Source organism: Cololabis saira, chromosome 22, assembly GCF_033807715.1.
Source record: "Cololabis saira isolate AMF1-May2022 chromosome 22, fColSai1.1, whole genome shotgun sequence".
Classification (NCBI taxonomy): Eukaryota; Metazoa; Chordata; class Actinopteri; order Beloniformes; family Belonidae; genus Cololabis; species Cololabis saira.
In genome coordinates this window covers 7818264-7835058 of record NC_084608.1, presented here as the reverse complement: position 1 = coordinate 7835058, position 16795 = coordinate 7818264, and the positions used below count along the sequence as shown (strand labels likewise).

Below are 16795 nucleotides of genomic sequence, written 5' to 3'. Positions count from 1 at the left end.
GTCATGAATCATAAACTGATGTACAACTGAGCTTCACAACCACTTTTGCATTTATCCCATTTTCCCCTTTTTCGTGCAGCAATCAGAAAACTTAAACGCTTAGTTTGCAGGTCTGCCAGCAGGGGATTAAAACATTTTACAAGCGTCGACATGATTTCAATCCATAGCCGTGTCCGAGCGCCTGAGAGCCCGCCAACCGGGCCCTAATATGAACCACATGGTGATTAGATCAGCTGATTCGGACGGAGACACAAGTCAATCCTCGTATGTTGTATGGCTTTATTCCCATAATGCTTCAAATCCTAAGCCTTTATGCTGCAAGTAAAGCAGGTCTAATGTCCCCCGACCTGAGGCCTAATATTGTCTCGTCTTTGTTCCCAGGAGCCCAGCTACTGGGTCCAGGTCCACCGGCTGGAACATGGGGATGGAGGCATCCTGGACCTGGACGACATGTTGTGTGACGTGGTCGACGACAAAGACAGGGTGAGTCAGAGTGTGACTGAGCTGTGTTTGGATGGTATATTTCATATTTTTTAATTCTTTCACGCCAGCCTGGTATCGAACCTCCTTTCCTCCATTTCATACCTTTTCCATCCTTTATTTTCCAGCGATTAATGCCACGTTTACACATAGCTGGGTATTTACAAAAACTGATATTTCCCCCTCTACGTTTGGAAAAATACCATCATTTACACGAACCCACATAAATATCTGTTAAGGGGCTATGAGCAGCCCAACCTACAGGGGGCAGTGTAACGAGAAGATAAAGTCATGCTAGCCAATCAGAATCCTGGAAAAAACATCAACAAATGACACGAGTAACTTCCAGTTACTTCCAAGATGGACGAGAGTCTTTCGTTTGGAGTGACAGAGAAGTGGAGTTTCTTTAAGTGTGACATTAGAATATAAAACAAGTAAAATACAAGAAAATATTGACGGTGGCCAAAAAAATTGTAAACACAGGTCCCACACATGACGCTGGTGACGTTTCTGTCTCATAATGTGACGTTCTGAAGCCTAAATGTCTGTTTACAAGCAAACGTGAAGACTGAATTTTTGCACATCTCCACTTTGGCCGGAGTTTTCAGAAATGATCGTTTTTGGTGACTTTGAGCTTCATTTTCGTGTAAATGAACGGCCAAAATGCATGAAAACACCACCGTTTTTGCTACGTGTAAACGGCCCAAAACGGCCCAAAAGCTGCATCTTCAGATCCAGATGTTTGTGCGAAAGTTTGACTGAAGCATGTTTGTTCCACCTGTCTGTTTTCACGGCGCCCGCCGTAGCCGAAGCTTCTCCTCCTGCGCAGCGGCCTCATGCGCAGCTCCACGTGTTGCACTTAATCGCTTCAACCTGCGCCGTCATATTTGCGGAGTGACGCAGCGTTCGGCATTTCTTCTGTTCCTCTTTGATGTGTGTGTGTGTGGGTACGTGCTTCTATATTTACCGCCATGTGGGTAGAGCCTGTGTCAGAGGCTTTAGAGTATCCCACCCCCCACCCCACCCACTCCCCAGTCATTAACAGTTTTATTCCTCCCATGGGAACCGTGCCGTCCACAATGAGTCACCAGCTTTAAGGTTGCCCCATCCCTTTATCCGGAGGAGTAGCTGGGACCAGCACTCTCAACCATATCTCCTTTACTTTCCTTAATAAATGAATGAATCCACAAGTGAGTTGATGGAAAACTATTTGAAACACAAATCATTCATTTGCTGTTCTGCTGTTACTCACTGCAGTTTGTCCTGGTGCGAGGATGACTCGGGGGGGATTTACATGCGAGTCACAGCGGTTCAGTCGTAACATAATGTATCTAATGTTGGCCCTTCGTAGTTTTATATCAACTATAATTAGTTGTATCTCTTCTGAGCTTTTAGCTTTGGCTGTTTTGATCAGTTGATCCGGTAAAAGCTGCAGATGCTATCAGATTGTGTGCACTTTTTCCTGTGTTTGTGAGGGAAAGAGTGTGTATGCATCCACAGGCCCCGATAATACCGGTAGGTGCCATGGTTACGCATCAGGTGGGATCACAGGGGAGAGCAGCTGTTTTGCACCTGCTGCCTGCTACACTTCTTTCACCCCTTTTCTCTGTCATCTTTGTCTTTGTTGTGCATCCTCTGTTGTCTCTGCAGGTCAGTTACAAATAGAAATGAATGAATTGGATTCTTTTATTTATTTTTTATTATACAGGCCATGTAACCCCTGTTTTCTGCCTTTTCTTCCATTTGTTTTGACGTCACGACTACCTGCGCCCCCTTGTGGTCGCGCAGGCGCATTACACTCTCACTGATAGAATATGATTCTAGTTCATTTACACTTCATTACTATTTTTTCACTATGGTTTTGTGTGAAATCCTCAAACACAGCTTATTTTGACTTCATATCATGTGGCTACAAGTCTCAAAGCCATTATCAGTATCTGTCAGCCTGGAAAGTAAACTGTGAGGTCGCTGAGAGGACTGACATCGTTTAGCAACACGCTGTTCATAGTTGATATATGGCAGATGCAGAGCGCTGCCGTAAGTGTGCTGGCTCGATAGGCTTCGTTCAGATGGGACGGCTCTCTGTGTGTGTGAGAGTGTGTGAGTTCAGGAGTTGAAGCTACGTGTGGGTGTTGCTTTGTGGGCTTCTTTGTGTGTACGTGTATACAGTTAAAGAAGTAAAGCCTGTCTGCCCAGTTCTTCCCTAAAGCCACTGCCTCCTTCCCAGTTTTGCTGTTGAGTCTCCTCACACAGAAGAAACGGTGAACCTGTTAAAAGTAATCATTGAACACTGTCTTTTGTTCCTTTTATTGGTGCGGATTGTTAGCAGCCAGCCGAACCTGTGAAGTTTAAAGCCTTTGTAGTCTCTGAAACACTTAACATTGATTTTCCTCGTACCCATGAGTGCAGTATGGGTGTAAATAACGCCGGCGTGACAGGTTTACAGCCATACATACGCCCAGAGAGCACAGTCCCGAACATTGCTGACCTGATATCACCTGCAGTAAGTGGTGCTTCTGTTGTGGAACGAGGTACTACACCTAGGCTTGTTTACATAGCAGATTCTCTTTTCCCCTTTTTAAAATACGGTACACAGACAAATATAAAACACGCACACAAAAAGTGCTCCGTAATCTAAACATCTGGCCGAGCAAAGGTGCAGTTTTCTCAGTTTCCTCTCGGTGCATCGCTTATTTTGCTGCATCTTTTAAAAAATATCATACTGAAGTCCTGGTGGGAGACTTCAGTAATAGTTAAGGCTGAAAAGTACTCAAATAATGCATTCTAGTTTTGGATAATTGTTTATAAATACGTTTAATTTTATTAACTTTTCTTATTGGAGAAAAAAATGGAACCAATACTCTGTATTTGCTTCTGTCACTGGGAGCAGCCATGACTGCGTGCGTGCGTGCGTGCGTGCGTGCGTGCGTGCGTGCGTGCGTGCGTGCGTGCGTGCGTGCGTGCGTGCGTGCGTGCGTGCGTGCGTGCGTGTTTGTGTATGACAGGGATCTCTGGCTCCGGTACAACCACCACGAAGTGATTCACGCAGTCATGGAGCTGTTACAAGCTGCAGCCTGCCTGTCTCTGCTCCCCAGATCGTCAACATTATGCTCTCACTTCCTGCACATGCACCAGGAATACGAGCCCGTCTGTCCGTATGTGTCTCGGTTTTGGTCTCACGACACACGCAGAGCCCTCTTGCCTTTCCCGAGGTCGTCTGTAGGTTGATGCTGGACGTCACCCGTCCTTCCCTTGAAGCCCGTCCAGCTGAGTCGATGCAGATTAGTGACAGTGACCCGTGTGATTAATCTAGATGAGGTTTATCTCGTCAGTCCGTGACTTTCAAACACGATGTATAATATTATGTCTGCAGTTAATAAGGTGCGCCGAGGGCCCGGCTGTTGGGACCCACTGAGCTGCAGGATTCAGATGTTTCCCTGTTTCTAGAGACCTGTCTGATCATTTCCTTTGGCCCAGGGTGTTGGAGAGGGGACAGTGAGTCCCGGGGATCAGCACTGGGAAACATTGACGGAGAGGTTGTTGCAGTAAGAAGAGTTCAACAGTTCATTCGTGTTCTCACACTTCCTGGCGCAGCACTGCCCTCATGTGTCTGCAGGCTAGACTGACTAGTCGGCTTCTAAGGGGAAGAAATCCCAAAACCGCTGCAATTTCTATATAATAAGAAGGATAATAACAATCTGAAGGCCTAACCTTCTAAAAATATACAATTGAAAATGTGAATTGAGGCAATGATTAGATCAATTTGTGACTTTTAAATCTCTGATAGTATTTCTTATGTCGAGAAAGCTAAATCTGTCTTATACGATGGTTAAAAAGGTAAGCACTTTCCTCTGTTAGGTTAAATAATCTAACTTCATTGGTCTCTTAGTGTTAACCATCTGAAACCACAGTCTCAGACCACAGACGAGGGAAGTGAGTGATGATTAGTGATTATACGTCATTATAAAGCCATATTCAGCTGGTAAACCTCAGATCTGACTTATGTGCACATTACCACTCCCCCTCACACCATCATGCTCACGCTCCTTTATCACCAGAGCCGTAACAGAGCAAGTATCCCGACACCGTGATCCCAACCCAGGAGAATGTTTGGCATTTATCTATTCAGGGCCTTTTATTCAACAAATAAAAGGCTTAAATAAAGACACAAGTTTGGATGTTCAGGCTGAATGAATCGTTGCAGGAGCCACCAAACAGCTGGGACACAGATCCTTCATTTGCACACCAGCTGGTAACGTGACAATTAAAATGACTCCTCGTTAGAAAATCGCCTCAAGTTAGAAATTCATTTTATGGGTCTGCTGAAATCAGGTTGTGAGAGCAGCGCATGCCTGTAATACGGGTAATTATATTAAATTAGACCAAACTCAATGGGCCATTACGGCACTAATCGTATTATTTTAACCGACAAGCTTGTTTTTGTTGAGCTTGATGAACCCGTTTCGTTATGAAGTTATTTTAAGGTATGTGGTCAAATCTGAGTGATGGATAAAACCACAAGCAGGATATAAATAATGATGGGATGCAGAGCGGAGCGTTGAATTAGAGAACACGTGAAACCGATTTTTCTGGAGTCGCTGAAGTCAAATGTACCAGTTAAAAAAGCAAATTCAGCGTAATGGTGCTTTGGGTCTCCGGGGCAACGCACTTCTCAACACTAATCTGCAAGTTCAGGGTCGGCACTACCTGAAAGATGTCAAGTGATTTTAATACCTTCTGCCCTCAGTTCAAACATCACTTTTGAGAAGTGAGTCCACCTCATCAAACTCATACATGTTTGGCTTGTGTTCACTTTGGATGTTTACCCAGTCTAATCACAAATAGCTGAAGATAATTTGAATAGCTGTGTTTCTCCGTTCCTGAAGCGTTGATCCGCCTCATTAACACGGGTGAGGCAAAGCGAGCCCAGGGGCCGAAGGTAAATCCTCAGGTCGTTACCAGAGAAATCTCGTTAGAGCAGAAATACACTAATCATCAGCTCTGATAAGCAGTTTTCTGTTTTCAGCTGTGGAGCTGCAGATAGGCTGAAGTGTCACGTCTTAACCACCAGAGGGCGCTGTTTCCTCAGCTATAACCACCTGAGCTGTCCGTGAACTGCATCATCTGCTCTGATTCTCAAGAGGCTACAGTTTTTGGATTTACTGACACATCTCATTTCATGAATCAAAAACATGAAAGGCTGAATTTATGTGTGCAGCTGAACAGCGTCCTTTTTATTTGTGCACATTTTCTTTCTTCTCATATTGTTCATCACATCGATGGCCCTCGGGACGGAGCACTTTGGACGGTTGGCATTTTTCTCAGCTCCTTGAAGTTGGCATCGCCATGGCAACGGCGGTCGGGTGCCAAGTGGGCACCTGTTCTGGCTCAAAATCAAGCCGTGAGTGAAATTAAGCAAGGCTAAAGCAGGGTCCCGGCAGCTGCCCCTTGGTACCAGAGCACCGCCGGGGGAAATCAAACACTAATTACTCTGTATGTGTGTGGGAGAGAGAGAGAGAAGAGCCTGTTTGGGCATAAAACTCCAGATTAAGTGATTTGTCTCTGTCTTGCAGTTGAACGTGTAACTCACTCCACTGGTGTTGGACTCCTGGAGACAGACTCCCACATAGATAACACCTGGACTAAGCCCCGCTCTGTCACTGAACAAACCCAAAACAAAGTAAACCTCTAGGTTTAGTAAAAGAGGAGAGGTGCCAAGTAAAAATCTTAAGTTACCACGCAGCAGCAGTTCTTTTAGTTTCTTGAATGTGCTGCTACTGATTCAAGGTTTGTTTCCAGAATAGTGCACTTGATTTGTTTAGCTTTTTCCTAAAGATGTAGAAAACTGTTCAGGAAAGGAAATAAAGACTGATTTAATAAGGTATAGAGTCTCACAGCACTTGTATCTTTAAAAAGGGACCATTCATTCATTCATTCATTCATTCATTCATTCATTCATTCATTCATTCATTCATTCATTCATTCATTCATTCATTCATTCATTCATTCATTCATTCCCAGTTAATGTTGGCTGTGATTTCACAGTCATGGGTTCCAAACTAAAGAAATATAATTTTTTTGTCTTCATTTTTCAGGAGGACAACCGTTATCACTTTATTATTATATTTTATTATCATTCATTCATTCATTCATTCATTCATTCATTCATTCATTCATTCATTCATTAATTAATTCATTCATTCATTCATTCATTCACAGTCATGGATTCCAAACTAAAGAAAGGTTAATTTCATGTCTTCATTTTTCACGATGACAACCTTTACCCCTATTAAGAAGGCTAATTACATTACAATATACATTAATAATTTAAATTATGATATAACTTTTCCACAATACTATTGTTTATTTCACTAAAATGAAGCCAGAAAGACAAAAACAAAAAAGAAATAAAATCAGCTGAGCAACACCACGTACACAATAACTTCTCGATCCACCTTTAGCAGCAATAACTTGAAATGGTTGTTTCCTTTATGACTTTATCGGTCTCTCTCGTCCACTTTGGACGGATGTTGGGCGAATGAGCTCGTATCAGTTTTCCAAACAAACCTTTCTAGTTCATTCTTCCCGTAATTGAGCCGTATTTGCCTCTTATGTTCAACGAGCCCCCTGAGGCCCGCAGCGTCTGAGACGGCGCTCTCGACTGGTGCGTATTCCTCTTAGCGCCGCGACGTCTGACCTTGGGCGGGATTCACTGGAGCGTCCACCCATCACAAGACTGGCAACTGTCTTAACTGCTTTCCAGATGAATGAGTGAATGACGGAAAGATGAGCTGAAGGGTGTAATGAAGGAACGGACCATGCAGAGGAGTGTGTGCACACAAACCTGCTCACTCGTCTGCCTGGACTCGCTCCGGAGCTGCCAGAGTTACTCTCCTGGAAATAAAAACTATATAGATGCACTTTATTTTGCAGCATCTTCCCCCAGATTGATATTTTGCTGTGCAAGAAAGTTAAGTTAAGACCAAACCAGACAGACCCACAAACCTAATGGCTCCACAGCCCTCATTAAGATATCACATTTATTGCTGAAATTAACACCGTGTACACACAAACACGCACACACACACACACACACACCTTAACTAGCCATCTAGAAGTGTGTATGTCTCCCCCCCTTCCACCGGGACTATAAAAGAACACTAAAATGAAATGAAACCTCACACTGGCGTCCACACTCACACCCACACTCACACTTCCACTCGTTTTCATCTTGCCAGACACAAACTGCTGCAGTCAGCTGTAATTAGTCTGGAAGGACCGGAGTCAGCGCCGCGTCCGGAGAGACCCGGGCGGGTTTCATCCTCTCCGCCGCTGCCCCGCCCACACGGCCGTGGGTGGCGGCAGGCACTTCTTCATTTCACGCTTCTCTCGGGCTTTGGCTTTATTGCCTGTTGTTCCTTGTTTATTCCATTTGTAGTCTCGAACTTGACTCGCTCCCTGAACGTTTGCTGTGGCCTCTGTTGTTGTTCGGCAGTGTCCTCGGTGTAAACACGGCGGTTTGTCTCTGTTTCACTCAGACCCTGGCAGATTTAATGCTTCCTTATGTTTTGATGCTATTTATTTGGTGGTTTGAGGCTTTGTTCTTCCCCATGTCCTTTCTCTATTAAGGTACTCTTCCTTGATTGCCACCTGTGTCTCCTTCCCCCATGTGTGTATATACTGCATGTACTCCGGTGTTTATCAAATATGAGGGCCGTGTTGGAAATGAATGCTACACAGTAGGGATGGGTGGACAAAAAAAATTATCACAATAATTTCTGGCATTTATCCCGATAACGATAAGAATGACGATTAAAAAAAAATACCAATTCAACTCCACATTTGTAACTATAAATCTATCACCACATTCAGTCTTTGGAACCCCAAAACACTGCTCTAAAAGAATACTAAATGCTACTAAACTACACCAATTAAATTGAATTAATAAAAACCAATTAAATTAGTACACCTGTACTGCAAAACTGGAATGACTCAAATGAAACAAGTTTGAAATGTAAGAACAGATTCAACATTTATTCAAACTGTATGGCTTAAACAGTGGGATAACAGTGCAAACAGCAAATGTACCATTGTCCTTCAAGTTTGATAAATAAAGAAACAGGACAAATGCATAAAAGCCATCCTTTGCACTCACTGTTTTTTTGCAGACTCTGCATATAAAAGATGATGTTTGCTCCTCGTCTCTCTTTTTAAATCCAAACCAGTTCCAGATAACGGAGCTGGAGCCTCGTTTAACAACGAATTCCTCGCTCTCAGATCCGCCTTCCGCCATGTTTGTTACACAAAAACGTCATCAACGGGAATTTATCGTTTTTACCGTGAGATGACAAATTCTTACCATGGGGAATTTTTTTGACGGTTTATCGTGAACGGTAAAATATCGCCCATTCCTACTACACGACCATAACGTCCTGATGACAACTGCTTCCACCTTGCATTGGACCTGTCTACTTTTGTACACTACATCCCATAATGCAACGCGCCACAACAGCAGAGGCAGAGGTCTGCGGTCACGTGGAGCAAGGCAACTGGTTGCTCCAGCCCACATGCCTTTCCAGCTGCTCCGTCCTCAGCTGGTTGTCTCTCAGCGTTGCCATGACGAACTGATTCCATCTCCCGTGTGGAGTTTGCATCCACCCTTCCACCCATGCACCACTTCTCATACACTCGTTTGACCCCTGCTGGGCCTCTTTTACTACCTCTTAAGGTGGAACGGAGACATAACATATGTGAAATGAAACGTTATGTCATCCTGCCTCTTTTCTGGCTACACTCTGCACCGGGAAGGTGCTGAAGCTACCGGGCGCGCCGATGTCCCACCTCTCTGCTTCACGGCCTGCACGCGTTCCCATAAAAAGCACTGTGACACACATCTGTTCTTTCAGGTTTACCAAAAATGAAACTATTAGAGATTTCTTTACAAAAACAAGCCAGAAAAGACTCCCAGGAGAAAATTGCAGCCATCAAGTTCCGGACTTTATTTATTTATTTTGTTATAAATGACAATCTTTTTGTAAATACAATTTTTAACAAATACTACTTTAAAACTATCCTGAACAGTTTGCACCAGCTCAAAACGTTCACTGCAGGGATTATGAAGGAATACTGCTGTAATCTATAGTTTTCTACAGCTCCAGCTACGCTGCACTCACACAAATATGAGGCCCTAAACTGTCGTCCAGAGGGGTTCCTAGCTGCTCCGCTGCCATCGTTCATTTAGCCAACACAGGGTTTAGCGTGTAACAGGAAGAAGAGGAAGCTGACGGGAGGAAGACTGACGTCTACAGGCTTCACAGTCCTGGAGGAGCCGATGCTCGGACCTGCCCTGCCCACGTGTGGTTAACTGTGTGACTCACCACGCTAACCTAAGTGAAGCTAAACAACAGCCAGCTTCCTGCAAATCCCGGCTTCTGACCCAGCTAGCCTTGCTAACTGACTCATTTGACTCCATAGCGCCCCCCTGTGGTCTGTTTCCCGCTGTGTTTAACTTTGATCCCTGCTTGGAGTTTGGTCTGGATAACCTTCCCCACACGGCGAGCACCTGTAATAGTTTCAAGAAGCTCCCCATTAAAGCTCTCTGTGGGCTAAACCTGCCTCGTCCTTCTTGTCTCCTGAGCCATCTGTCCGCATCGCTCATAAAAAACAGAGAACTTTTATCACACCAGGAGAACCTGTGTCTGTCAGCTCTTCATAAAGACTTCAGGGTTGCTGGACGTGGGGTGATTTGTACGTAGCGTGGTCACGCTGTCAGGTGATATATGGAGTAAAGGTCACTTGCTGTTACTGCTGGGAACCCTGGGTAATATTAGTCTGTTGGAAAAGACGGGTGTGCAGCTTCAGCGGCGGAGCAGATGCAGGCTGTACGGATGTTGTTCCTCCATATTGCAAAGCAGCAGGTGAACTCCTCCTAGAAAAATCAGGTCATGCCATCGATCTCACCTTCCAGCTCGGGGGAAATGCAGCTAGTCACATCGGTGTCTTTGACGTCCCCTCCACGACGTGGCATCAGCTGCCAGGATGCTGTCGAGCAAGGCCAAGGCGTTTAACCAAACCAGTGGATCCGGCAGTGCCACAGCAACACGCACATTTCAGCACGCTGAAAAAACACACGCCCCGACGCCGACGAGCACGTGTCACGCGGGGGGATGCTGGTCCTGGTTGACAGCTGTCAGGGCTGCTTTGGCTTCAGCGTCTGGATGCATCGCCAAACAAGCCCATTCTCCGGCGTGGTGGAGCCCCGCGCAGGGGCCTGGCACCGCCCCGGGGGGTGGGGGGGACGCTCAGCTCCTGAGAGACTGGCCCTAAATGGAGGTGACAGATACAGGCCTCCTGCTGCCGTCCTATTGGCCGTCCACTGACTCCTGCTGGAACGTACCTTTGAGCACTAATGTGACAAAGGACTCATCCTCCTTTGTTGTGTGGCGGCGGCTGCGCCCACGAGGCTCCCTGATGCCAACGCGGCGAGGGGACCGTGGCCTGCTTTCCACCGCTATTTATCTCCATGTCAGTGGCTTTGCATGAAGCATGTGTTACTAAATGTAAATGATTGTGTTTTCCTGCTACGTGGAAGCAACAGTGCAACCTTCATGTTCCTTTAATCAGAAATGAGTCATTCAAAGTAGGGCTGGGGATCGATTCAAATGTCAAGAATCGATTCGATTCCGATTCCTAAGATTCAGAATCGATTATCAAGATTTGATTTGATTTGATTCGATTCCGATATTGATTTGGGTTAGGGTTATTAAAACTGTTTTTTGAGCTGTTGCATGAATTATATGACTGTAGTTCTGCAACATATTAATACTAGTATTATATTGAGATTCAACAGCAAGTATTGGCAGCTAATGATGCTGTAAGGACCAATCACCTCCCAGAATGCTGATAGAACTGCTTTCAGAAACATTGTGTGGGTCAGAATTACCAAACAGATCCAGGGCAGCAAACAAAGAATGGGGCCGTATGAAATCAGTTTTATTTTTTCCCACATTCCGGTTAAATTTTTTCCATTTTCGGTCTATTTCGGTTTTTAGCATTTTATGCAAATGTAACCCCAAGACAGTATATAAAGTAATGAAATATAGACAATTTATGCAATTATAACTGAAAACTTTAATGTTTTCATACCTTTAAACATATTTAAAGGCTAAAACATGGCACCAGTTATTCTTGTGTCCAAAAAAAAAAAACATTCCTTTTTTGGGCATAAACAAAAAAATACCAAAAGTTGTAATGTAATGATGAAAAAAAAATCAGTCTTTAGACATACAAATCGATTTTTAGGAATTAATATGAGAATAGATTTTAGAAATTTTTTTCACCACAGGCCTAATCCTTCATGTTCCTTTAATCAGAAATGAGACGTCCAAAGTCACAGCCAGATCAACAGATGCCCGAGCCTTAAAGATAAGACTTGAATCTCTCTTCAGTTGCTTATTCTCTCGAATGTGGTCCTACTTTCCATCTCAGCCCTGCTGCATTTGAGCTCCTCGTCAAACCCGGCGAGTGTCTCTTCTGCATTACAAGTATCCATCTGTAGCTTTTGTCTCGAGAGTCCCCCGGCCGTGAGTGGCTGTTTTCAACACTCCACTGCTTCCCTCAGATTCATATATAATTACCCTCCCAGATCCAAAGTCAGACCAAGGTTGTGTCTGAAAATTGGCTCTCAAATAGACTTTGGAAAGGCAACGCTCTTTTTTAGATGGGGATAATTTATTGCCGGCTATACGATATATGCCGGGCTAGTTGGGGTTTTTCGTGGTGTGCGGGTTTGAACGTTGTAGCAATTAGTGTGGCTGTGTGTTTGGTCCAGAGGCTAATAGATGAGAGATTTCATCTCCATATATGGACGTCTTCCTGAGAAAACACAGGCAACACACTTCAGAATTATTAAAAAAAAAAGAAAACACGAGTAAATATGCGAATGCACACAAACAAACGGGGACAAACGATGCAGCGGGCAGGCGAGCAGAACAAAGCGAGACATGAAACAGACATCCAAAGGCAGGAATGATGCTGGGAAGGAGAGCGGCGAGGCCAGGAGCTAAGCCGAGTGGCGTGTTGGCAGCTGGCGTGGCGCTGAGCTGAAGTTGACACTGCTGCGGAGTTGGAGGGAGGCCGCTCCAGGGCCGGGGAGCTAAGCCTGGTTTGGAGAGCTTTAGACGGGAGTATTGTAGCAGACGGCCCTGAATCCCTCTAACACCGCGCTCGCGTGCTCTCAGCGCTTCTGCTCTCATGAAAAAAGGCTCAAAACCTCTTCAGATTTTTGTCCCATTCTGCTGAAACACTGGAGGATTACAAACATGCTTAAGTACTGGATGTTTTTTGATTGTTTTTTTTTGTTCTCGCACCGCTTCTGGCCAAGAATACAAGGCCCATGTACTTTCATTTTTTTGTTTCTTTTTTCACTTGTTATCTGGACATTTTCACTACGGAAGAGTATCAGGGCCAGGCAGGAAAAAAATAAAACAAATATTTTAGAGGAGGAAGATTTTTTTTTCATTATGCACTTCGAGAAAAAAGTCGAAATGTCGAGAAAGAAGTTGAAATGTTGGGAAAAAAGTCGAAATGTTGAGAAAAAAGTCAAAATTTCGTGAATAAAATTGAAATGTTGAGAAAGGTGAAATTTTGACTTTATCCACGAAATTTCAAGTTTTTTCTCGACATTCCAACTTTTTTCTTGACATTTCTACTTTTATCTCGAAGTGCACAATAAAAAAAAATCTTCCTCTCTCAAATATTTTTTCTCCTGCATGGCCCTAATACTCTTCCATATTCACACACTTTAATTCTTATTTAGTGTTTTATTTGCAAAAATGATGCTCGATCAGTGACGAAAATGACATTTCCATTTTTTTTTTTTTTAATGCAAGCTGCTGTCTGTGTTTGTGTCATTAAAGTGGAATCTGGTGCTTTTTGATGTTAAAACGCGATACTTTAGTGACGGTTAAGCTTCACTTGCATGCAGAGACACTCAGACGGGCTGCAGACCCCAGTTCACATCTGGACCTGGCTCCTTTTTGTTTTAAAACAGCTTTTCAACATGAAAGTGGACTCTGCAGAGAAGCAACATTCAGATTTGAAACTTTCTCGTGCACGATCAGCGCACGGACAGTAGACACAATTGGAAGAAATTGGATTTTGGGAGCGGCGCTTCCTCCGTTTTTCTCTGCCAGTACAATGCAGTTTCATCCGTCTCCCCTCTGTCCGCCTGCACTTGAAGTTAGGAATACTAAAACTGCACGCATTCATTATGGAGACGGTCTGAAGGTCAGTGGGCCAATTTGCGTCTGGCGGCGCCTTTGTGTGCAGCCACGGTTCTGTCCAGAGGGGATTTTTTAGGTGAAGCTGTCGTAGGACCTCTTCACCACTACGTCCTTCCTTTTCTGCTGTGTTTTTTTAAATAAAAAAGCTCATTCATCACATGCAGTGAACGTGTGTGTGAGGGTGGTATTTTATGGCAGATCTTGAGAGCTCCTTTATGAATACCTTATGTCTCTTCTACAGCAGATGCTCCACAGCCTAAGGCCCCTCAGTTGTAGCTCGTTATCTGAGGAAATGTGTGTGTGTGTGTGCGTGTGTGTGTGTGTGTGAAGAGGAAGACGGCTTGGTATTCTCATTGGAAAGTCAGCAGGGAGTTTGCCTCTAAAGGCTCGAATAATCGGCAGCCATTTATCTCTGAAGACAATCATCCTTCAGCATACACACAAACCCACACGATGATTTGCTTTATTATAGCTCTCCTGCGCCAGAGGTACTGGGATGTACTCTTGCATTAGTGTAAACGTCTGGCTTTGCTCATCCTTTATTGTCTCCTTTATGTAACGTCTCCTCGTCTTGTTTAAAGGCCCCTTACGCTGTAAAAACCCTCCTTCTCTCGCCGAGGCTGTGTGTGGCCTCACCTCCTGATGACACTCCCCATGGACCCGAGCGTGTGCAGCTCTCAGAGAAAGCATTTCTTTGTGTGTACGGTCCAGCACGAGTCACTTGTCTTGTCTGTTGGGTTCATAAAAGTGTAAAGTGACCAGCGAGGCTGCAGCCGCTGAGCTCAGGCAGCAGATCCAGGAAGTGTGCTCCCATGTGTCTGTTCTGGGTGGGATTTGGATCTGATGTCACCCGTCAAAGGGTCCCGGTCCGGCCTCGTCTTCCCCCTGCTGGTCTTCTCCGCCCGCCCCGTCCTCAACCACACTGTTACACAGCCAATCAGACTGGGAGAAAGAGACAGACCTTTCTCCTCCTTTTCGAACCCGTATCGATCGTTAGCTATTGGGATTAATCAGCAGACTCCTCGGGATCATGCACGCATGCTCGCCTGGTGCTCGTCCAGTAAAGGCGCTTTTCCACTAGTACCTACTCAGCCCGACTCGACTCAACTCGCCTCGGTTTGGTTCTTTTCCCCTAGTGGTCTAACGTGCCAAGTAGATACTTTTCTGTAACTATTCTGCTGAGGTTCTAAGCGGCTGAGTCGGCTGTATCTGACATCATCACACTACAGGCCACCGATTGGTCGGGGGGTTGGAGTCAGACGACTGAGTCAGGAGCAGGAAATCAGAGAAAGAGACTCTGATGGATTCTTGTTAATTTTATTCAACAGGCAATGGCAGCGCAAAAGTCTGTTTGGTGATCCACTCTGAGGTGCAGATGTTCATAAACCTGGTGCTGAGGAGAGAATTATAAAGGGATGTAGACGGGCAATAAGGAACGACCAGATCTACCAGGAACTCTGTCACTTTATACCTGCTCACGGCTCCAGCTGACTTTTCAGCAGCGCTGAGACAAACTAAAAAAAAAAAAAGCGTCACCGCTTGAAGATTCTCACTCTCATTTTTAACTTAATATCAAACACAAGCCACAGACCCAGCAGCACATCTATCATCTCCTCCAGGTTCTACATCTTTAGTGTTGTTGTCTTCTTCGTTTAGATACACAATCAAATACGTCACAGCAGCTTCACTCCAACCTCCTACTTCTGCTCCAGCTGAATTGTTATGGAAAAGAAACCAGGCCAAGTTGAGTCGAGCCGAGTAGTTGCTGGTGGAAAAGCGCCATAAAAGAAGGTGTGGGGAAGGCGTGTGAAGGGCCGAGTCGGTACAAAACACCGGCAAAGTAAGCGTGCTTGAGAGGACGCTCAGCGTAAGAGAAAGTAATTCCCTGCAGCTTGCTCTCAGCAAACTGGATGTCATTTATTTCCTCCTGTGCAAAACATTTAACTCAGCCCACTTCCCAACATTCAGATCAAATATTACCTCCTTAATCAAGGCTATTGTTGTTTTCAATTATAAAGGCTTAATTGACTTTTTTCAGCCTCATGTGTTTTAAATTGTTGCTGGTGCAACTCTTCAGTAGAAGAATCAGCTCAGACACTCTTGTTAATCACGTTAACTTCGTCTAACTCCACAAAACCAACCAGGATAGAGAACAGCCTCTAATCTGAGGCTCAAACGAGCTGAGAGCCAGTTACATGCACTCTTTTAATTTGTTTTTCCGTTCCCCCTCCTCTCGACGGCGTCTGGCGCGATAGACGTTTTAAAGGTGGGAGGTGCAATGAAACACTACTATGGCGCGTCACTTCATATCAACTGAGATAATGGCGAGCGATGATGACAGGATGTTAATAATTCATGACGGCAAAAAGAAAACAGACGACTGATCTGATGTCTGTTTGTATTTAAACATGACCCCCTGAAGCAGCAACACCCCCACCCTCCCACCCTCCCACCACTCCCACCCTCTGCCTCCAACAACCTGGAGAACCCTCTTCTGCGGTTGTTTTGATCACCTGTGCTCCGTCTGGAAGACTGCTGATGCGTGGAAACCCTGAAACAAGGGGAGACGCTGTGTTGCAGGATAAAGGCAGCTCGTGTCTGAGTCTGGGCTGGTTGTTTTTCTGGCGCTTTCATAGTCGCAACCATGCAAACAAGATTGATTCGACATAGTGGCTTCATGCTTATCGGAGGGGATTGAAGGGCTGACTTGTGAGAAGCAACAAAAATAATTCATTAATTGAGTAGAGCTTTTTGTTTTCTTCCCTTTTTCCAGGTTTCTATCAAATCTATCTCAGTAAAGAGCTACTACTGGCTCCCACTATGGCTCCCTGGAGGTTTGACCTTCCTCTGTCAGCGTGTGTGTGTGTGTGTGTGTGTGTGTGTGTGTGTGTGTGTGTGTGTGTGTCGTGAGGCAGCACCTGAGACCAGGCGAGCCGCGGTGGGACTTCCCCTCTTAACACAACATCAGGAGATCCAGCCCCTCCTTTTGTTTGACAAAGACCTCACTGTGACATTTTACTCCAAAGCTAATG

The 16795-nt window shown here is 44.9% G+C and overlaps 1 protein-coding gene across 1 annotated transcript in view; it reads left to right on the top strand.

Annotated features, from left to right (window-relative positions):
* LOC133423716 (partitioning defective 3 homolog) overlaps positions 1-16795 on the top strand; it is a 394242-nt gene that overhangs the window by 37404 nt on the left and 340043 nt on the right. The window contains exon 2 of the mRNA XM_061714033.1: positions 382-483. Coding sequence (XP_061570017.1) covers positions 382-483 — 102 coding nt within the window. The remainder of the gene's footprint in view (positions 1-381; positions 484-16795) is intronic.